Source organism: Rousettus aegyptiacus, unplaced genomic scaffold (assembly GCF_014176215.1).
Source record: "Rousettus aegyptiacus isolate mRouAeg1 unplaced genomic scaffold, mRouAeg1.p scaffold_m13_p_3, whole genome shotgun sequence".
Taxonomy (NCBI): domain Eukaryota; kingdom Metazoa; phylum Chordata; class Mammalia; order Chiroptera; family Pteropodidae; genus Rousettus; species Rousettus aegyptiacus.
In genome coordinates, this window is record NW_023416306.1 from 1,957,180 (window position 1) to 1,980,136 (window position 22,957).

At 65.9% G+C, this 22,957-nt stretch overlaps 1 protein-coding gene and 1 long non-coding RNA gene across 2 annotated transcripts in view; one reads left to right on the plus strand and one right to left on the minus strand.

The window, feature by feature from the left end:
* The window catches only part of VAV2 (vav guanine nucleotide exchange factor 2), a 108,627-nt gene that overhangs the window by 67,175 nt on the left and 18,495 nt on the right, over positions 1 to 22,957 (minus strand). The window contains exon 2 of the mRNA XM_036218204.1: positions 12,186 to 12,302. Coding sequence (XP_036074097.1) covers positions 12,186 to 12,302 — 117 coding nt within the window. The remainder of the gene's footprint in view (positions 1 to 12,185; positions 12,303 to 22,957) is intronic.
* On the plus strand, positions 8,264 to 13,014 carry LOC118600430. The gene is made up of 2 exons (XR_004950090.1): positions 8,264 to 9,220; positions 9,357 to 13,014. It is a non-coding gene; the product is annotated as an uncharacterized LOC118600430 (long non-coding RNA).

Sequence of the window (22,957 nt, forward strand, 5' to 3'; positions counted from 1 at the left end):
CGCTTCCTCCCGACCCTCTCAGCTACCGACAGTGACCCTCCCAGGGCTCCCGAGGCCCAGCCGGGGCCCGCAGGGGCTGCAGGTGACTCTTCACCGCCCGGCCCCTCTGTCACTCGCCCACCACAGAAGCCACGTAGGAAAGCAGGTGCACGAGAGGGACTCCCGCCCGCGTGGGGACAGCCGCTCGTGGGGCGGGCCTTCAGCACCAGGGCCCCCGTGGCCGACCACGCTGCTTTCTCCCCTACCCATCCCCCGCCCGAGACCCCAGCTAGTCAGGGCTGCCCGGGCAGAGGGACGATGTCTGAGTTTCAAAAGAGGGCTGTGAGCCAAGCTCAGGACACCCACCGGCCCATTAGCAAGCTTGGACAAGCAGAAGCCACCGTGCAGGGGGCGGGCCTAGCAACCCAGGACACTCGCTGCACAGGGCACAGGCAAGCGACCGACGTGGGGACCCGGAGACTGTCATGGGGAGTCAGGGAGAGCGGAAGGTGCTCTGGCCAAGAGAAGACGCATCTCGGGCGGGACGGGCAGGCTACGTCCACGGTCCTGCCTCACCCCCCAGGCCTCCCGTGACACTGCGTCCCTCCCTGCGTGGCCGACGAGGCCCCGCTGCCCACTGAAGGCCGAAGCCACCACTGCGCACACAGCCGTCCTTCCCCAGGGTCCTCGCGGCCGACCGGCGAGGCCGGGACTAACGGGAAGTGGGGCTCCTGGCAGCCGACCACCCCCTGGGCCTTGCCACCGTGCGCCTGCCTGCAGGGCCGCCTCCCGGGACCCGCCCTGAAGCCACGCAGCCCCGTGAGGGACTCCTGGGACCCGGGCGCCCAGCCTGCCGACCTGGGGCCCCGCTGTCCTGTGGCCGGTGCAGCCGGCTGGCCTCCCAGGTTGGAGGTGCCCGACCAGCCAAGGAGGGCGGCAGGACGGCGGGTTTTTCCCTGAACACCCCTCCCGTCTTGGGAGGCAGAAAGGGCACGTAGCCATTTTTGCCACCAGCTAAAACACGCCAGTCTCAGATCGAAAAGGACTTCAGGCCAGAAACAGCACGGAGGCGGAGCCAGGTGGTGCGGCTTGTCCCTGAGAAGCAAAACCGCCTCTCCTGGCGCCCCTGGGCCGAGCGGAGACGGGCCTGCCCGCCCTCCGCCCTTCAACGCCTGCCGCTGGCACCACGCCCGGGCTGGTCTTCGGCCGTGCCTGACCCTGCTCGGCTTGCCGGACGCGGTGCCAGGTGCCGAGGGAACCGCCAGGTAAAGGTGCTGACCTCGATGGGCCTCGCCACCTGCCCGGAGCCGGGCCGCGCTGACGCCGCACGCGTGGCCTCCCAGGTGTGCAGGCAGCGGCTCAGACAGGTAAAGGGGTCTGCGGGCAGGGGCTGAGCCGAAAGCCTCGTCCTGGCCACCCCCCGAAGGCCGTGCTCGGGCCTCCCCTCACCCAGGGCCTGGACTCAAGGGGCCAGGAGAGACGCCACAGAGCAGGCCCGGTCCTCGCCAGGCCCCGGTGACCCCCAGCACCAGGGCGGAGCCTGGAAGAGCGCTAAGGCCAGCCGCTCCAGAGCCTGTGCCCCCTGCCACAGGCCGGAGCAACCCGGAGCGGCTTCACGGAGGAGGTGGCACTGGGCTGCTCCGAACCATGCCACCGAGTCAGCGAGAGGATGGCCTGGATAGCTAGGCAGAGACGCCAGCGGCCCCTCGGCCTGCCCGCCGAGCCCCACAGCTTCACGGAGAGTACGCGAGGGCCCGTGGGCAGGGGTCGCGGGCAGAGGTCACGCCTCCCTGGTGCTCACCCCCTGGACACCTCGGCTGACAGCCAGCCCTCTCAGGGCCTCCGAGCACAGACGAGCCTTGGCTTGGCTCCGAATTGGGGTGCCACCTGTCACCCTCCGAGCTACCTCTGCGGCCTCCCACCACAGGAAGATGCCGTCACCCCGCCGCACCTCCTGCTGACGACGAGCTGCACCCCCTGTAATGAAAGGCTCCCAAAATAGGATGCTAAAAGGTCGCCAACCCAGAGGCTCCAACTACCCCGAACATCCCCAACCAAACACCCCAACTCACAACTTCCCCCCCGCCCACCCCCCCCCCCCCCGGTGTGGGCACACAGGCAGCAGCTGTGCATGAGAAACTCTGACTGGAAAGGTAACTCGTAATTAGTCTTTGATTAATTAAAAGTGGGAAATTAATTACTCAGTAGGTGTCGTCGGCTTCATATGCATAATCTTTAAAAGCACACAGCCCTGGGAGGGCAGGAGAAGGTATTCGAGAAGGTCCGTGGGGGGCCAAGGCCGGGGGTGCAGACTCGGCGGGCTCCCCGAAGGCCTCAGCCCTCAGGCTCAGGCACGTGGGAGAGACCGCCCCCCCTCACCCACTCGAGAGCGGGGCCTCCGGGGTCTGTCACTACATCGCTGGCACTCAGGCCACAGCAGGCAATCCATCGTGTTTGCTGAGTGAATGAATGAATGAATGGCTTCCTCAGACCACTGCCCGTCCAGAAGGAGAGCCGCGCCTCGCTCCGAGGAACCCGGCCTCCAGGCCCCCAGCCCAGACACGCCCGCACCCACACCCCTGACCTCTGCTGCCCATGGCCTCGCTGGCCACCGGCCACAGCAGGGCTGCCACTGCGAGCTCCTCCCGTCCTCCACGGGACACGGCCAGCACGGAAGTCCCCTGAGCCACTTCCTCCAGATCATGAGGGACCCAAGGGCGCTCTCCGGCCCCGCACCCCCTCCCTGCACAGACCCGAGCGGATCGAGCCCGGCTCAGGGAACGAGGTCAGCACCCCACGCAGCAAGGGCCCACAGCGCTGGGGCCGCCCGGCTCAGGGAACGAGGTCAGCACCCCACGCGGCAAGGGCCCGCAGCGCTGGGGCCGCCCGGCTCAGGGAACGAGGTCAGCACCCCACGCGGCAAGGGCCCGCAGCGCTGGGGCCGCCCGGCCCCCGGTCACAGCCATTCATCCCCAGGGAGGCCCCTCACGGCCGCCGTGGCGCCAAGGCTGCGCAGAGCGCAGTACGGCTGCAGCCCGGGCCAAGGGCCCGGACGGCCTAGGACGGCCAGGAATGGCCTGGACCTGCCCCCCACCGTCTTCTCACCTGTGACACCCGCCCCAGCGACCACCCCGGGGAAGGGCTCTGGCTTCGAGCTGCCCAGCATGTTCCCGAGAGCTCATCCCGCCCCCCGCTCCGTGGCGAGGCCACCAGGCAGCCCCGGGCCCCGGGCCAGGACGAGCGCCAACCCTGAGCCCGTCGGCTGAGACACGCGCTCCTCACAGGGGTGCAGCTGTCAGCTGGGGACACGAGGGTTCCGCAGGGTCTGCAGGTAGCTGCTCACCTGAGTGCGCCCCAGCGCCGGCAGGCTCGGCGGGCAGGCAAGGGCGTGCAGGGGTGGTGCCTCCCCCACGGCGGCGAGCCGGCGCGCCCGGCAGAATGAGCTCCGCCAGCCACGCGCCCGTGGCCCCAGTGCGCCCAGCCCGCCCCACGGCTGCTTCCAGTTTGCCGTCCCGCCCCCAGAAGCTTCGCCCGGTGCCAGGGAAGTGACTGCACAGACTGACCGGCGGCACCTGGCTGAGCTGCGGGGCAGGAACGGCCACCCTGCAGCCCTCTTTCCCGGCCTCTTTCCCCGGAAGCGGCCACCTGCCTGGGCCTCACGCAGCTCGTGCAGGGCCCGCCATGCCCGCCAGGACGCGGAGCTGCCTACTCGGCCGGGGGGCCTGCCAGGCCAGCGCTGAGGTGGGGACAGGGGCGGGGGGCAGGTGAGGGCTGGGCTTGACCGAGCACCCTTCGGGGACAAACCAGTGGGTCTGGTCATTCCACAGGTGGCTTCTGGCTGCCCCGCCGCCCAAGGCCTGTTTTAAAAGCTACAGCCGCCCTACCTCACACATGCGGTGGAATGAAAACAGGAAAAAAACAACAGCAAACATTAAAAGACGGGCAAAGAACTCAAACACCTTGAGCAGTGAGAAATGCTGGCTTTCACGGGCCATCAGGGAGACACGTGTTAGAATCTGATGCCGTTTCGCCCCCAATCGGGCGGCTGTGATCAAACACATGTGCACAGAGGAGCACGTGCTGGTGAGGGCAGGAGACGCTGGGGCCTCGTGCACGGTGGGCGTGTAAAAGGGCGCGGCCGCTGTGGAAAACTCGCGCGGGGCATCGCCGCGATCCGGCAGTTCCAGCCCCCGGTACAGACCCGGAGGAGGGGAAAGCGGGAGCGCGGACGGGTCCTCGCACGCCCGCGTTCACAGCGGCGTTGCTCACGACGGCCCCCCCGCTCACCCATGGATGCAATTCAGACACCGGCCCACACTCCGGCAGGCTGCCCGTGAGCCTGGACCGCAACACTGCGGGCTGGCGCCCGTCCGCTCCTCGGTCCAGCACAAGACAGCCCTCGGCTGGGGCGGGTCCTGCTTGCACAGACCGTCAGCTGCCCTCCAGAGTGACACTCCTCAGCCTCCTGCACCACCCCCCCCCCAAGCCTTGCCTGAGAGGACCGTGGGCTCAGGGGTTCAGGAGTAAAAGTCAACAAACAAAGCCTACCGCACGCACGTTCACGGCAGCCCAAGGCAGAAGAAGCTGCCCAGGTGTCCACCAACGGGTGACGGATGAACAGAACGAGATCCATCCACACAACGGAATATCACTCAGCCCTAAAGAGGGGTGCAGCTCTGACACCTGTCGCGACGTGGACGAACCTGGAACACATCACGCCAAGTGAAGGAAGCCAAGCACAAGAGGACAGACATCGTGGGACTGTTGCTAGGAGATGTCCCGATTGAGCTAATGCACACACAGGAAACACGAATGGCTGCCCAGGGCCGGGAGATGGGACGGGAGGTTGGGATTTCCTTGGGGTAACGAACGAGTTCTGGAGCAAGGTGCTGGTGACGGCCGCACAACTGAACGCCACCGGAACGTACACTTCAACATGGTTCGAAAGGTGGATTCGACGTCATGCCCGTGTTATCACAACGAAGTCTGTGGAGGATAAAAGCTGGAAAGACTCCCCCAGGATGAGCGTCCGAAGCTGCAGCCCGAGCTCCCCAAGTGGAGCTGCAGGCAGAGGGGGAGGGGAATCCGTGCACCTGCGGCCCGGGGACAGCTCCCAGCCAGGCGCCTGGTGACTCAGAGGGCGACCCCCCAAGCGGCTGGCCACCACCCCTGGATGCCTCTAGGAGCACCAGGAGTCCTTGGGAAAAAAACAGGCAGGCTGCCAAGAAAGGATACTTTGTTACAATTAATTATTTACATTTTGACTTTTTTTCTTTTCACCTCCTTAGTCTCCTTCAGCATTTTTTGTTGCAACGGTCAGATTGTCAGGCTTCAATAGAAACAATGTCTTGGGGGGCTAGAGAGAAACAATTAGCCAATTAAGATTTAATTAACTGTGGATTTAGGCAAAAAGCAAAACAAGGGAAACCACGCATGCGCAATTTGCTCCAGGACGAGCTGGGAAAATTCAAGCTCTCAGGACACGGAAAAGAGCGATGACAAGATGTGTGCCAGTGGGGACAACAGAGGCCCCCAAAGGCCAGCAGCAAGAGGCCACCCAGCCTGTCCGACCTTACGTTTACGGGTGGGGAAACTGAGGCCCTGAGCGGCGAGGCTCGGTGGCCGAGGCCAGGCCTGGACACACTGCTCTCGCCCTCATCGCCTGCATCCCGGGCTTCACCAGCTGTGACCGCCGCCATCACAGGCACCCAGCATCCCTTCACCTCAGAAATGAATCGTGAGCAGGAAGAAACGTAACAGGAATGGTCCGGACCGCTCATCAAGGACTGACCTCCTCGGCCAGTGGCCCGCCTCAGAGACCTGACCAGGGGACTGAACCACCAGAACAGAGACCCGAAGCCTCCCCAGCCTCGCACACAAGATGTGACCATCTCGCGCTGGCGGGAGGGCCGGAGCGCGCGCCGGCCACAGCAAACCCGGAGGCCCTGCCCCGTCCTCCGTGAGGGCGATGGCGGCCGTGGCTCCCATCTGGAAAACACAGAGAACACCACTTGCAAACCGGAGGGTCAGTGCTCAGTGGGCTCACCTGCCTCTCTGTGTGTGTGCACACGCATACAGGTGTGCATGGACACGTGTGTGTGAGTGTGTGTGTGTGCATGCACGTGCCTGCTCGAGAGGCCCTTCTGAAAGCAGAGAGGCGCGTACCGTCCTGGAGTGACGGCGCCTTCGATGTGCTGGGCGAACACCTCCCAGTCCAGGTCGAAGAGGCCGAAGGCAAACTTGTCCGACACCTGGGAGGCGGGCGGGGCCCTGCCTTGCGACGCCGCCCGGGGGCTCCAGCGTGCCCACGTCAGGCGGGTGACATGGTGAGCCGGTCCCCTCAGTGCCCTCAGCCTGTCTCCCCTCATCAGCCCACCAGCGGGACCTGTCTGCTCCCGCCGCACCCAAGGCAGGTCCCAGCGCTCTGCCCGTGACCGGGCGGCCTGGCTTCCCCGGCCTCCGCCAGCCGAGTCCTCCTACGTCACACACGCCAGACCACACGCCCCTGCTCTCAGGCCACCGTGTCCCCACAGCGCCTGTGGTCGGCAGAGGCTCGCAGGAGCCGGCGTTGCCCACACCGCCCCCGACCCGCAGCCACGCGAGAACGGCAGGCGTGACCTCACCGCACGGCCCCATGCCCACCATGCCAATGGCCGGGCCCCACTCAGGGAGCCCTGCCCGACCCCAGTCTGCAGAACGCCCCCCCACTCAGCCTCGCCTCACTCTGTGCGCAGGCCGACCCCCTTGTCTCTTTACTATACGTCTCCCCATCAAAATACAGGCTTCTGGGGACGAGGATGTCTCTCTGAGTCTCTCTCTTTCCCCAAAAAGTAAAACTGCCTCTGGCAAAAACGGTCAGCCATTCAATGTGTGGACTAAATGTACGACTATAAAGGTCTGGAGGGTCCACGCACGTTAAGAGGGCTGAGGGGGCCACCAGTCTATACTCAACCCCAGAAGCTTCCAGGAGAGGGCCCAGGTGGGGGCAGAGGCCCCTGCAGTGGGGGTGGGGGAGGGCCCAGGGTGCCGCTGCTGGACAGAGGTCTTGAACCTCTGCGTGATGTCTAAGGCCATCTCTGTATTTTCCCGGCCTCTAACTGCTGCCGCTTTGAGGTAAGCCCTCCACCTGCCTCAGGGCTGGAGAAGCCTTCTTCCGGACAGCTCCCCTCCCAAAGCTCCTCGGGTGCATACCTGAGACAGGCAGGGCCCCGGCCCCACAAGGGTCAAACTCATCTTCCTCCGACCTCCTCAGGACCTGGTGGTGCACCTGCTCCGGTCCCAACCTTTGTCAGGACAGCCCCCATTCACCACCCATGTCCTCTAAAGAGCTGACGGTCACCCACCCCTGCATGCCAAGGCCTCTCACAGCCCTGCGGCCCCACACTGCCCACTAGCCCAGCTGCCCACGGCCTGCAGCTGGCCCGGCCCCACGGGGCAGAGGGCAGGTCCCAGCGGAACTCGAGGACCCAGCGCCTGCCGTCAGCGGGGCGGAGCAGAACAAGGGTCCGGCCGTCACGTGGGGCACGAGCGAGCCGCGTCTCTCTGCGCCTCGGTTCCCCTCCTTACGTCCTGACGTCCCTGCGGCCGGCGGGAGCTCGTGGACGCAGCGCACGGTGTCCACGTACGTGAGCGGCCACCGCGGGGGTGGCAGGAGGCGCTGAGGCCGGCGGGGAGGCGGAGCCCCGCGCCCGGGGGTGCAGCAGACTCCCAGACGCACGAAACCAGCGGCAGGGGGACCCTGAGCACGTCGCTGGCCCCCGAGCCTCCGCCGCCGCTCTGAAAAATGGGGCGATGAGAGCCAACATTGGGGCACACTGGGAAGTCCACGTGAGCTGACCTAGCGGCCCAGCTACAGCGAGGAGCTGGGGCTGTCACTTGGTAAGGATGTCGCCTGCAACCTCCAGGAATGGGAACGCCGGAAGAAAGCCACCCCGGACCCCTGCCGCGCCCAGGATCCTCCCTCCGCACTTCCGACCGACGCCAGGCGGGGGCAGTGGTGTCCCCTGAAGGCCCAGCGGGTGCTGGCCACCCCTTCGGCCTCCCCACGCCCCTGCACACTCCTGTCCACGGACAGAGAGAAGGTGAGCGCGCCAGCAAGGACGGCCTCGCCAGCAAGCCCCGGCCCCGTCGCCCCGCCCCGGCCCCGCCTCCGGCCGCGCCCGCGGTCCCGCCCCCAGCCCCGCCCCCGGCCGCGGCCCCGGCCCGGCTCCCGGCCCCGCCCCAGGCCCGGCCCCGGACCCCCCCGCCCCCCCCCCCCGGCTGCGGCCCCGCCCCACACCCGGGGCCCGCAGGCCGCTCCTCAGACTGGACTGGGCATGAGCAGAGACCTAGCCTTCAAGGCGACCTTATGGAAAACAACAGGGGAGGCGGCCACAAAAGGAGACGCTTCCAGAAGCAACTTTCTGAACCCTCGGCTGGCGAGAGGAGAAATAAAACACTAATCAGGACGACAGGACCTGCACGGTCGCCTCCACGGAGACCCCGTAACAGTCTTCATTTTACCCGGCAGAAACGGCAGCTCAGGCCCACATCTGAGGTCTAGGTTCACACCCAGGCCTAAGTGCCAGGACACCCCCTCCAGCCCCACCCCCCGCCGCCTCCCTGCGTCTGGATCTGGGGGACAGGAGGCGCCACGGGGAGACGCACCCGACCAGCCCCGCGGCCCCCTGCGGAGCGCGCCTGCTCCCGCGGCTGGCCGCACCCAGGGGTCCCACAGCCTGCAACGGTCCCGGGGGTCCACCTGACTGCTGCCTCTGAGGCCTCTGCCAAGAGTCTCCCCCAGGTACCCTGGGCCAGGGGGCAGAGAGAGCCCAGCCGATGTGGGGCTGCCCCTCCCAGCGCACGCCTGGGTTAAGGAAACCCTTTCTGGAGCTTTGTGCGCCCCAAAACATCAGCTCCCCACTGCACCTGCCAAGTGCAGTGCAAAGTCCACTCTGCCCCAACGGAAGAAAGGCCGGAAAGGCCGGAAGGAGAAGCCCGAGGGCCGAGACAGGGGCTGTCCGGGGAGGCCCCGTACGTCCCGTAAACAGGAAGCGCCCGGCTGTCCCGAGGCAGCGGAGCGTCCCCCTAACAACAGGAGCTTTTGTGGCAGAGGCAGCATCACCCAGGGTCCCGTCCACGGAGGAGGCGCTACCACCAACTGCCAACAGCAAATCTGGGGGTCCCCTCCGAGGGCAAAGGCCATGCAACTACTTCTCTCCATTTTGTCTCTAGCGCAGCAAATGCTGAACAAACACACTTGGTAAATGAAATGCTTAATGATGGAAGAGCGTGGGAATGGATGGACGGACGGATGGATGGATGGACGGATGGATGGATGGATGGATGCACGGATGGATGGATGAATGAATGAATGAATGCCTCTTCTCTTCCCAAAGAATGACTCCGACAGCAGGAAACCCTTGGGAGGCTGAAAGGCAGCAGTTTAGAGAAAGAACAACGAAACCCAGAACCTAGACCAGACCTGAACACCGCAACCTTCTTAAGTGATAGCCAAAAAAAAAAAAAGTCTGGAAACTTCTACACCAGCCTGAGATGAACTAACCAGCTATTCCACGGGATCCTTCCTGCTCCTGAACCCTGTGAATGTAAGCGAAAGACAAGCAGACAAGGAGCGAAAGGGAAGCCCCGGCCCCCCGACCCCGTGCTCGGCAGACACCGCTCGTCCACCCCAAACGTACCCCTGCTCCGCCTGGAACCAGCTGCAGCGCGCTCCCAACGCGGGCCCGGCCGGGCTCGGCTGGAACCGACGCCGGGGACCGGTCATTCCACTCCCTCCGTCCTCGGCCACCCAGGAGACAAACCGTCAGTCCTGACCCCGCAGAGCTCCGGGTACGAGAGAGGGACCGATGCCACCTCCCACCCGCTGGGACTCCCGTCACTCAGTCCCCAGGGCCGGCAGGGGGACCAAGGGGGGAGGGCAAGTGGTCCCATCGTCAGGGGCATGGTGTCCAGGGCCGGGCTCCTGGTGGGCAAAGAACGGATCTGGGCCTGGGAGACGCCTTGGTAATGGCCCCCAAGGAGGTGGATGGGGCCTCGGCTCCACCTCTGCCCAGGGTGACAGTGACCGTGACCGGCCTCCGCACCTGGGCCGGACCGCTGCGAGGACCAGGGGGCCGGAGCCCAGCCCTGACAGCAGCCAGCACACCGCCCCCGCCTGCCCGCTGCAGCGTCCTGCCCCGCGCCCCGCCCCGCGCCCCACTCCGGGGCGGGCAGGCCCCACGCCTCGGCCTCCCGAGCAGAGCCGGCCACAGCACCGGACAGGGCCAGGGCTCCGCCTGTGCTCTGTCTTTCCAGGGAATCCCATACCCATCCCTGGACTGCAGGAGGGAGGCAGGACAGTGGCTCCCTGTGGAGAGAGCACGTCCATGTGACGGCCCCAGGTAAGCACAGGTAACCGTGGGAAGGAAAGCGTGCGGGGCCGGGGGCCAGGGGCCAGTAACACGGACGCGCAGCCAGGGGCACGGAGGACAGGCCAGAGGGGCAGGCCGGTCTCTGGCCGGGGCCACGGCGCGTCCGCCGCCTCCATGGGCACCGGCGCCCAGTCCACAGTCGCAGGCGGCCCAGTCCCCAGCCAGGCGTCCTGCACACACACGGGCACCCCCAGGTGGCTGAGAGGAGGCCGAAGGACCAAGGCCAAGGCAGCTAAGAACGAGGGCGCACCTCCCGGGACGCTGGCCAGGAGCCGCGAGCCCCACAAGCCCCGTCTCACTCTCCGCTCGACACACTTGGGGGCGTGATGCTCTCAGGACCACCCTACGAAAACGACTTGGGGAAAACAAGTCACTTAGGCACGGCCGCCCCCTGTGACGGCAGAGCTGGGACGTAAACGCAGCCTGAATGTGTGTGTGTGTGTGTGTGTGTGTGTACACACGTGTGTTCTAAAGGCCCCCCGGCCAACTCCGGCCGCCATCGGCTTCTCCCCGGCCCGGGGCGCTGCTGCGGAGAACAGGAAGAGGGTCCGACGCCTTCCGGGGAAGCGCCCGAGCCTCGGCAGCTCCGCCCGGCACCCGCGGCAGCCGGCGGGCAGCAGGGACCGGGCGGCGGGCAGAGTAGTGCCCGGTCCAGATGGGCACACCCCGCAGGACGTGGCCGAGTCACGTGAGGGGAACGGACACCTCGGAGCCGATGCCAACACAAAGCAGAGGCTCCCGCGCAGGTCCCCAGGCTCGTCTCTGGGGAATTTCTAGGCGAAGGCCAAGCGCCACCAAGCCAGGCGGCTCCCGGTGGCCTCGCCACTGCGCTAGCTGGACACCGTGGGCCCTTCGACAGGCGCCTCGCAGAACCGATCCGCCAACGTCTGCATCGGCAGATCCGAGGCTCCCCCGGCACTCCGAAGGCCCTTGTGGTAAACAAGGCAGCAGCCCCCTGCTGAGGGCTGTGGGAAGTGGGCTGGCCGGACGTGGTCGGAGGGGCCGGGGACACCTGGGCCGCAGGCAGCACTCGGCCAGGTCTGCGCCCAGCCCCACGGCCCGAGACACCGAGAGGTCCTCACGGTCCTGATCCCGGTGATTTCTGAGAAGCGGCCTGGGGGGACGCCCCGAGCCAGGCCCCGCGGGAAGCTGGGAATGAGCCACGGCCCTGGCCACGCCCCTGGCCTTTGTACCCCCTCGGCCCCAGGGTCCCCTCCCCATGCCAGCAGAGCTTCTGCAGGGGAGCTGCCAGGGGACAGGCCGAGGACACAGACTGGTTCGCCAACGACCTAGGAGGTGCCCTCAGGGGGCTTCGGGGGTTCAGGTAACCACCCCCTCCTCGCCCCACGCCTGTCAGAGCTGGCCAGCTCTGCTCGTCTGAGGTGTCGGCGCGATGGCCCTCGCACAGGGTGCCACCACGGACCCGCACCACCTCAGCGCCCCTGCAGCTGGTCTGAACACAGGCCCGGGATCCCACGAAGAACTGGAGATTCTGGGCAGGAAGTAGACACTCAGGATCCCACAGCTAGGGAGCCGGGGCCCGTGCTGTCGCCGACCACGCCCTGCTTGCCCTCCGCCCTCCTGGGTTCAGGACACCGGGGTGTGACGGGAGGGGCCGCCCCGCCCTCCGTCTGCAGCCCCACCCAGCCTGCACCTGCCGGGCGCCAGGCTGCAGAAGCCCCCTCCACTTGGCGCCGGCGGCCGGGCCTGCTCTGTGCATTCGGCCCACCGGCCGCCAAGCGAGCGCTCGGCCACCGCGCCCGGGGGACTGAGCTGGAGAAGGAGGCCACTCACCTTCCCGAAGTCTCGGACATCGAAGAGGTCGAAGGGGTCGAACAGCTCGCTGCTCCTGAACCCGAACTTATCGTGGCAGACCTTGAGGAAGGTGCGTATGTTCTTCAGACAGAGAAACTGGGGACGAGAAGGAAAAGCCGTTACAGGGGCCCGACAGGAGCCGCGGCGGCGCCGGCCACGCGGCATCCTGCGCCCGCACGGGCCCCGGGACAGGACGCGCGGGCCCGGACGCCACGGACGGCCCCCGCTCACCCGGGCCGTCCGTGGCCGCGCGCCCCCAGCCCCTGCTCACGCCTGAGCACACTCGACACTCACGATCTTGCCTGGAACGAAATGTGCCAGCCTCGAGTGAGCGAGGACGGAGCGCGCACACACACGTCCGCCCACACGGCCCCTCCCCCCAGACTGACCCCGACTGCGGCCCACGCGACGAAGCCGACCGTGGGGGGCTGCCCCACGGAAGCCGCGGAGGCCGCACGCTCACCACAAAAGCCAGGAATCCCAGACAACACCCCAGGCTTCTCCTCTGCCTGGTTCCCCAACCTCTGGGCGCCCAGCCCGCGCTGGGCTTGGCAGTGCAATGGGGTGGGCGCTGTGGGGCGGGCACAGGGTCCCTGGCTTGCAGCCCCTGCAGAAAAGCCGGTGACGGCCTTCCAGGGGCAGCAGGTGAGACTCACTTGGCCCTGGGGTCCGCCCGCCCACCCGCCTGACGGTACGCAGGGCCCGGGGCGTGGCCTGGCTGCTGAGGACTGGGCTCCCGGTGCGCAGCACCTTGCTGGGCTAATTTCGCGCCGAGGGCAGGGGCGGGCATCCAGAACACGGGAGCCATGATGATCCCGCTCAGTCCGGCCGGGCGTGGGCGTCCGCGAGGCGTGGACCGAGCCACACACTGACGACCAGCCCGGGTCGCAGACGGCCGCGCTCACCAACACCCATTCGCTGAGCGCCCAACGGCTCGATGTCGAGAGCGCCGCGGAGAGCCTGTGCCTGAGCCCCAGCTCGCTGGAAATGTGGGCGAAGGGACAAGTCTAGGCGAAGGACCAGCCGGAACCAGCGCCGTGGCGGGCCCAGCGGACACCTGACAGACTGAGGAGTCCCTGGGGGCACTCGCGCCCCCCCAGCTCCCATCGGAGCCCGAACACCCGCCCGCGGCACCCCCCGCCCTGGCGGGGCCGGTCACGGGGCGCCGCAGGCACCGCCTCGCCCGCCTTGTCACATGCCGTTCTTCGTGGGGGGCGTGGGGGGCTGTGCGTGCTGTGTGCGCCTGGCTGTGTAACTCTTCGTGAACACGTCAAAGCAAACTGCAGACATGATGCCCCCCGACCCCGCCCACGTTCCGAGGGCGGGGACGCCCTCCCACGGCCCGCGCCCCCGCCCCCCGCCCACGCCGGGAAGCCAGCCTGGGTCCCATGGGCTCCCGCCCGCGTGCTCACACGCTTCACCAAGGCACAAAGGACGCTCACAATGTCCCTGCAACCAGGAAAAGACAGTGCCGGACCAGGGTCCAATCCCGGTCACACACTTTAGCTGTCACAGCTCTTCTCTCTCCGTGAACCCAGGGTAGTATTCTGCAACAGAACCTTCCGGAACGATGGCAACATGCTCTGTGCATCCAAGAGGGAGGTCACACGTGCCCCCTGAGCTACTCCAAGTGAAAAAGGGCGATTTTATCCTAATGAATTTGAACCGAACACCCACACGCAGATCTAGAACACCCCCCAGTCCTCCTCTTCTGTGACCTGCCATTTTGGAAGAATCCAGACACCAAGGGACCGGCATTGTAGGACTCTACGGACACGAGGCGCCCAGGGCGGAGACGGCGCAGAGGCAGGAAGCAGAGGGGCAGGTGCCGGGGCTGGGGCGGGGACGGAACTTCAGTTTGGGAAGATGGAAAAGGTCTGCGGATTATAACACTGTGGTTGTTACGTGACGTACCGAACACACTTAGTGCTCCTGAACTGTAAACGTAAAACGGTGAAAATGGCGAATGTTACCTGTTGTGTATTTTACCATGATAAAAAAAGAGAGAGAGAGAGATGCCGAGGGAGGCGGAGGGCAGGGCGGCCCCCGCCGGCCTCGGCAGACAGATGCCCAGGGAACCGCCGGACGCTGGGTCAGGACGGGGCCGGTCTCCCGCGGAGCCCCCGAGGAAAAGCCACGTCTGCTGACACCCTGACCGTGCCCTTGCGGCCTCCAGGTGGTGAGAGGGCACCTGCCTGCTGTCTGAGCCCCTGGTCTAGGGGACACAGCCGCCCCCCTCCGCCCCAGGCCCGCCTGGCCCGGACCCTCCTCCCCCCGCCCCGCCCCGCCCCGCCGGACGCTGCAGCCTGCAGCCCGGAGCCACTGTTTTTGCACGTCCTCGTCTCTAATTTCCACTGAGTATCTATTTTAATTCCTCCTCAGCCTCCCATTTTTAGAGTTAATTACACAGCCCCTAACCACAATCCAGCCGACAAGGCCGGGCTTGCTTTCGGGGCTCAGAATGGGGCATGGCGCGTCTGCCCGGCCTGGCCCCACCCCTGCTGCGGCCCCCAGCCTGCCAGAACCGCACCCCACCAGCTCCGGGCCCAGCCCAGGCTCCCCGGACTGGCCTCTGCAAACCCAAGCCGCACAGACAGATCCGGACCCCGGCCGAGGGGGACAGCAGGCCTGGGGGACGGAACCCGGCACCGGCGCCCGGCTCGGGGCTGGCAGGAGGCGGCAGCCACGCCGGCGGCCGTTCCCGGGGCCCCCTGTGCGCTGGGCGCCGCGCTGCACGCTCCGCCCGACACCGCGGTTACCCCCGCCCTCCGAGCCCATTTCACACGTGCAGACACTGAGGCTCAGGATGTTAAGAGCTTTGACTCCCGACTGGCAGGCGGCAGCGCTGAACTCACGTCTGCTTCGGGGAGGAGGAGGCCCTCTGAGAGGACGGGGCGCCTCGGGGTGTGCATGACCCCGGCTCCTGCCTGTCAGCCGCATCCCGTCCGCCCCCCTAAGGGGCTGGCTCGCACGGTGAGTGACAAGGTCACGACCTCTCTCCCGCACTGTAGCACCGTGCGGCCAGCGAAACAGGCCCAGAGGCGGCGAGCGAGCAGAGGGAGGAAGGGCCACGCCCCGTGCCTGGACGCCTGGCCCCTCTCGGCATTAGGTGGGCACAGCGGGCAGCTGCTGCTTCTGCCGCGTGTGCCCACTCGCCTGTCTGCGGTCCCCTGGGCCCAGGAGGGCACGTGGCCCATCGGACCCTCCCTCCCTTGACGCCAGAAGGGGCGAGTTTAGGTTCTGGGAGGGCCTGCTGACGCTGCGAGAGTGAGCACCCAGGCCAGGCCTCAGCCTCGGCCACGGCTCGGCCACGGCTCGGCCACGGCGGAGAGGCGGCCGGCGAGGGAGGGCCTGCGGGGCGGCCAGTGCGAGGCCAGAGGCTGCCCACCCTCGTTCTGTGACCAGAGAAGGCCCGACGGCCGACCACGTCCCTGTGGCTTCTGGGCGAGTGGCATTCTTCTCTTTTCCAGCCCAGGGACACCCCGCCCGCCGTGCAGACGCAGAGGCCCTGCCCTCCTGGGCCGGCAGGCTTCAGGCCACCATGCCCCTCGCCTCCCCGCACAAGGCCCGTGCGTGCCCCAGGAGGCGCCGGGACCCCTAACGGGATGGCCGCCCTTCCCGGGGCCCACGTCCTCCGGCACAGAATACACACGGGGCACCAGGGGCCACGCTGCGTCCCCGCATTCCCTCACGGGCCGCTCACGTACCCCAGCCCTGAGAGACAGGTGCAAAGGGGAAACCGAGCACAGAGAGAGACAGCCCCCGGTGAGGTCGCACCAGGCGGGGCGGGAAGGCACAGCTCCGAGCTCCAGCCCAGGCCCCACGGAGGCCACGCCTGGGGGTGATGGCGCCGCCCTGCTCTCTCCGTGCGCCCCCTGACCTCTGGGGTGCAGAAGGCGACCGATTTAAGGAGTAGCAGCTGACACCGGGTCATCTCCCTCGGAACGTCCGGAAGTCCCTGTGCCCAGAGACTTCCTACGACACGGTGCCCTGGAAGAGCGGACCCAGGGGCCTGGCCCTCATACCCCCGCCAGGCACTGTGATCTGCACAAGGCCAACGCCCCCCCACCCACTCATCCCCCCTCCCACCCCTGCCCTGCGCCCACACCTCCCACAACTCTCATGACCAGCCGAGCACCTCGAGATGCTGCCCCGGGGCCGGGAGACGGACAGCAGGCCTGTGAGAGGCCCCAGGAGGCGACATGTCTGAGGCTCTGTGCCCCTGGCCCAGCCAGCGAGACCACAGGGCAGTCGCGAGCTCCCCTCGCTCCCCCAGATGCAGGACAGAGCTCTGGACCCACGGCCCCCGGAGGCAGAGGGGCAGACAGGCGGAGAGGACAGGATTCTCTGTCAGGACCTCTGCGCCTGTCCGAGAGAGGCGGGGTCTCCGCGTCTGAAGTTCCCGCCCTACAACGGGGCTCCAGAAAGTGCCCGCAGACACAGTGAATGTTCCTGAAATATTTCCATGAGGGGCACTGAAACTGCTTCACGGCGACCAATCCCACGCCAGCAGAGTGACGGGAACCCCTGGTGGCCAAGCTGCTGAGGCCCGCCGATCAGAGGCTCTGACGGGCAGCTGACCGCGCCTCCGATCAATGAAAAATGGGAAAATGAATTAGTTTCTTGTTTTATTTATGCCATGCTCATTCCATAAAGAAAAAGAAAATCGTTTAAAGCGGCTTATAATTATTTAATAGGTGAGGTCCTTGGGGGTAAACAAACAGGTGGCCTTGAGGGGCCAAGCTGGCCAGACTCTCCACAGGGACAGGGGCTGAGCCCATCTTCTCCCCCGGGTCCCAAATGCCCTGGACGACAACCCGCAGTAGGGGCTCCATATGCAATGACTGAGTGAATGAACAAAGGAAGAAATGACCGTCTAGGAAACGTCCTGAGCGGACACCCCGGAACCGGCCCCCCTCTGCGCCCACGCCCCGCTGCTCCAAGCTGGCTTGAGAGGCGCCGGGCCCCCCCAGACAGCTGCGTCTGCTCGCATGGCCTCCGCACTCCCAGGAGCACCGCTGCCCCCAACGAGCAGGCAGGCGGCACTGGGGGCGGCCGCGGCCACGCCCGCACGCGTGAGCCCTGTCCCCCGGGGCCACAGGTCCGGCAGCTCGGCCGTGAGTCATCCGTCCCACAGCCAAGGAACCAGGGCCTGCGCGGCAGATCATGGCTGGACCCGCACAGCCTGGACGGTGACCCACACCGGCGCCAGGGCCACCGCAGCTGCCTGGCTGCCCCTGCGCTGCAGGCAAAGATCCGACCCAGGCGCGTCGGGATTCGATTACGAACAGACCCCTGAGCATGGGCGCTCCCCGGGGCAGACAGGGGCAGCTGGGGCGCTCCATTCTCAGCTCTGCGGCCCTGGGCAACCCACCGCTGGCAGACAGCAGGCGCCCAGTGCGTGCCAGGCCCTGCCCCAGGGTCCCCAGCTCAGAGAACACAGACGGGGTGCGGCAGGGACCCTCCGTGAACCCACGGCTGTCCGAGGAAAAGACGCAACTTCCTCCCCTACCTGGAGGAAACTGTTCCCAGCAGACCTCAAAAGGTCCGAAGCTCTGGCCGAGGGCCTGTTTGAGCCGAACGGATAAACAGTGGCTTGCATTACTGAGACTTCAAGGTCAGGGTCGAGCCAAAGGTTTTCTACAAAGCCAGCAGGAAATTGCCTTTCTAGGGGCTCTCTGCGCGGCCACCCCTCCTGTTCCTGCTTCTGAGGACTCTGACCCCCACCCCCCTCGGCGACACGGCCCCTCCGGGCGGGTGTGGCTCAGGGCGAGGTGCTCGGCCGCCGCCTGGCATGGAGCCCCCCTCCCCGGCACCCGACGCCCCGTTTCTCCCGTCCGCAGCCTGGAGCCAGACCGCGCACGCGGGCCGCTGCCTCGGCCACTCCACTCTCCCGGCTCCTCCTCCTCCTGGACGTGGCCTCAGGCTCCACACAGAGCACCCGCCCGCCCTCCACGACGCCCTTCTCCGGGGCAGCGTGGGTGAGACGCCTCCAGAGTCGCGGGCAGAACACACGTGCCTGCTCGGGCCTCCCCGTCGCCGGCCGAGAGCAAAGCCGACCCCGGCCTCGCGGCCGGCACCCCGGAGGGAGGGCACACGCCTCGCCGCCTCGCCCACAGCCGAGGGCACGCCGGCCTCCCGGGTCACGGCGGCTGAGGTCGCCCGCGGGTCGGGGGCAGCGCTCGCGCCCTGAACCGCCTGCTCTGCGACCTTCCTCAACACCACGGCTGACGCCGGCACCCACAGGCCCTCGGCAAGGGTTTGTGGAACGGATGGATGGGTGACTGAGTGAGTGGATGGCTGAACAAGCGGGTTTTGCTGAGTCGCCACGGCACGAGTCTGGTTTCCTCTCCTCGCCACGCCGGCCGGGAGCCCCCAGACCCGGGCCTGGCACCCTCGGGCCCTCGGTAAACGTGGTTTTGACCCCCTAGGTTTCACCCAGGGCTCTCTGGGGAACCAGGACCCCAGAGACTCCCAGCTGGGAACTCTGGAACGTGGCTGTGCGGCACCCCGGCCCCGCCTCCCTGTGGGCCTCACGGACCCGCCTCCAGCTTCGGACACCCCTGCACAGGGGTGCGGGACTCAGGAAGACCCAGTCAGCTTTCAGGCAGAGACATGTGGGTTCGGATCCTGAGCCCTTTCCCCACCACAGGCCCCCTGGGAACAGCGCCCCTCACGCCTGTGGCTCCAAGCTGACCACACATCTCTGGCCCCCGTACCTGCCTGTCCCACGGTGGCCTCCATCTCTCTACGAGGAGCCTGGCTCAAGCACCCCAAAATCAGAGGACCAAAACAGGCCTGTTGTTCTCCATGCCCCAGGTGTCCCTCCTCCATGACGGCCACCCCAACGCACCTACAGAGCGGAGCCTGCACCTGCAGGCAGCTGAGACCCCCCCACGGCCCCTGACAGCCGATCGTGCACGTGGTCTCCCACATGTGGCAAGCCGACACGTCGCACGCGGTGGCGTTAAGGTGTCCCCACCACGAACACCAAGGGACAGGACACGTCCTCCTCCAAGGTGCCAAAAATGCCGCGGAAAGCCGCTCGACACGGCACACGCGACACTCGCGGGGAACCCCTCCTCGGGCGGCGCACAGCGCCCCGAGAAGAAGAAATAAAGTGTCACGTTCCGTTCTCCCCCGGCTCTCGGTGGTGTCCGAGAAGAGGCGGGGGCCCCAGGGACTGCTGGCTTCCCCACCAGAGACACCACAGCTAACATCGGTCCGTCGGTCAGTCCATCTTGTCGGCCCCACACACATGGCCAAGGCTGCTGAGCCAGCGCTGTCACCGTGTGGGGACAGGAGGCGGCCCGCCAGGCCCAGCGAGGAGCAGCATCCACGCACAGCCCAGATCCGGAGCGGCCCCTCCGGCCGCCTCGCTCTCCGCGGGCGGCACCGGCGATCAGAAAGCATCTCTCCGGGTGTCAGACAGGACCCAAAGTGCCCGGGCCAGGAGCAGCAGAAGCAGGTGCTCAGTGAAATCTGAGCGAGCGTCCCAGGAAAGTTTTGGGGTGGGGGTGCCGGTGGGGGTGCTGGGTGTGTGTGTTAGGATGAATAAAGCCAACAGGCTAAGCACCAGCACGTGCGCAGGTGGACAGGGACGGTGAGGAGGACTCCGAGGTCCAAGCAGGTGGCGGGCAAGGCGCCAACGTTTTCCTGTGTCCACCTGCACGTCGTGTCCATTACGCTGCGTTTGTGAACCATACACGCAAGTCCAGCTCCGTGAGGAGAGGAAGGCGCTTCCTCCTGCTGCTGCCCAGCGATGCCCACGCGGCCAGAAACCACCAGGACACTGTCCGGCCGGGGTGCAGAGGCCAAACGCCTGTCCTCGGGGTCTCCAACCAGCAGGAGCCCGGGCCCTGCAGCGTCTCAATGCTTCGGCCAGTCAACTACTCATTCATTCATGCCCACAATACTCATGCGTCACTTCCGGCTCCGGTTGTCAAGACCCCACGGGGAGCCACACCCTCCATGAAGAGCCAGGTGACGTCCAGCTCCTGAGGCCAAGAGCAGGCACCCCCACCCCGCCCCACCCCATCCCCACCCATGAAATGTTAAATCTCAGGCCTGGCTTCTGAAGTCTCCTCTCCCCACCCACATGGGGAAGGAAGCTGCTCCCGAGTCGCTCCAATCTGACTGCGGCCTGTCCACAGGCTCAGAGAGGCCACCGTGGCCTCCGGCAGCGGCCCCCGCTCCACGGGAACTCTCCAGAATCCGGGGCCGTCTCAGTCACCGCTGCCAGCCACCAAGGACAGGACACTGAAGGTGCACACCTACGCTCAGAGCACGGCATGCTGGGTGCCCCGGTGCCTCGGTTTCCCCGATTCAGTGAACCTGAACACAGTCCCTGCAGTTGCGAGGAGGCTGACCCCTCCCGGTCCTGACGGGAGGGGGCGTTCTGCAGCCGCACAGCTGTTTCTCATCAAAGAACTGGGTCCAGCGAGCCCACTTCACACCGCTAGGAGAGCTACACTCGCACACGCAGGGGGCAGCCAGTGTCGGCGAGGACCCGGGACGCTGGAAGGCGGGAACGGAAGACGGGGCCGCTGTTGTGAGAAACCGCATGGGGCGGTCCTCACAAAACGGGGAACAGCAGCCCCTCGCGAACCGTCGATTCCACTCCCGGGTACTGTCCACAGCAATTCAGCGCCACCAATCCAATGCCAACAGGAGTCCCCATCTGGGGCGTCGTAAAAGGAGAAAGTTTATGCAGGCGAACACTTCGCAGAGCAGAGAAACCACAGCCTCCTGAGCCGAAAGGGGAAGCCCGCTTACGGAGAGCGAGCCTGCCCTGGTTCCCGATTGGTCCGTGGTTAATGCAAACGAGAGATCCAAATGTACACGGTTTGATTGGTCGAACTGGCACTGTTCTGATTGGTCAGAATCACACATCCTGATTGGTCAACATGAAGCTGCTCTGATTGGTCGGAAAAGATGCAAATGAGGACAAAGCTGTGCAGCTCTGATCCCACCTGCCTTTATGAGGGTTGGCTCTGGCCAGAGGAGCACAGTGCAGGAGGCTTTTCCCTGAAATGCAGGGTAACCTCTGAAAACGACGGCGGCTAGACTTTTGACTGTGAACTTGGGCGCCGCTAACCCCAAGGAGCCCTTTTTTGGCAGGTACGTCCCTCCTTGGGGTCAACGGTATGTATCCAAAAAACTGAAAGCACAGTCTCAAAGGGATCTCTGGGCACCCATGTTCACAGCAGCAATATTTACACCAGCCAAGACGTAGAAGCCACCCACCCACCCACAGATGACGGATAAACAAAATGCGGTGTCTACGAACAATGGAATGTTATTCAGCCTTAAAAAGGAAGGAGATTCTGACACCTGCTACGACACGGCTGAACCGTGAGGACACGGTATAAGCGACATGAGCCAGTCACAAAAGGACAAATTATGGAGGATTCCACTCCTTTGAGGTGCTTGGTCAGATTCGTAGAGACAGGAGGTGAATGGTGGGCGCCGGGTTGAAGGAGGGGGGTGGGAGTTAGGGTTTAATGGGTGCAGTTTCGGTTTGGAAAGATGAGAAAGTTCTGGAGACAGATGGTGAGGGTGGCCGCCCAACAGTGAGACTAGATTTAATAACCACTGAACTGCGCACTTAAAAATGGTTACGAAGATAAACTTTATGTGTACTTTACCACAATAAAAAAAAAATACTAGTTTGAAAATCAGATGGCCTCCCACGTTCCCCTGGCGTGGGTCCCATGCCAAAGGTCACGTGATTCATCTTGGGGCGCCCCTGTGTCCATCCCTGCCCTGCCCCCAGCTCCTTCCCACCGGTGGCTCTCAGCCGCCAGCCTCCAGGAAGGGTCTCTGGGCCTCTCACGAGGAGCGACTAGAGCCTCGGCGATGGACACAGTGGGCCTGGGACCCCTGAAACAGGGGTGACCCGTCGGCGGGGGGCGCGATCAGGGAACTTCGCCTTCCTCGAGTCGCTTCACGTTTAGTTCTTCCAGGGCGTAGGCATCACTTCTGGGATTTCTTAAAAAAGGCAGCTACGATTTGGACTGGGTTTAGGGCCAGTGGGTCCCACAAACGTGTGAGAAACACAGCACGGCAGCCAGCACCACAAGTGTCTGGCGAGTGTCTGAGGAAGTTGCCTGGGAGTGAAGATCAGCTGGACAGGCTGCAGCGTCTGGAAATTCCAGCTCCGAGGGCAGAATGTGGAGGGGCTCGGGGAGTGGGGAGCTGGGCTCCATTGTTTGCCAGCGAGCAGCTGGGTTCTCTCCCCTGAACTACAGGTCAGGAATGTTCCCAGCTGCAGACTCACCCTCCGCCCCCACCCGGGTGGGTGCGAGCCAAGCCGGGGAGGGGGCGGGGGCGGGGGCGGGGCCCAGGCCTGGGGACAGAGCCCGTCCAGGAGGAGGACAGCAGCAGGAAACACCCCCAGCCGTTTCTGCACCGGGAAGCTGGGCCAGAGCTGGTATTTCAGCGCCGGGAGCCAAGCTCCAGCCCGGGCCCGCCTGCTCAGGGTGCACCAGAGGGCAGTCCTCCCGGTGGAGGTGGAATGTGGGGCTCACCTGCCTGGGTGGGGGGGCGCCCAGGGCCCCACGGTTGGCCAGGGCTCGCTGCAGCAGTCTGCCCCGCCTTGCCCTTTCTGGAAGGCCTTGCCCTCTGGTGCCCTCTGGGCTGGGATAACCAGCACCCCTCCACCAGGTGGTGAGGCCGAGGCCCAGACAGGCGCTGAGGGCCTCCCCCTGCACCAGCTGCCCGCGGGCGGTGTCCAGGGTGAACAGGAGACA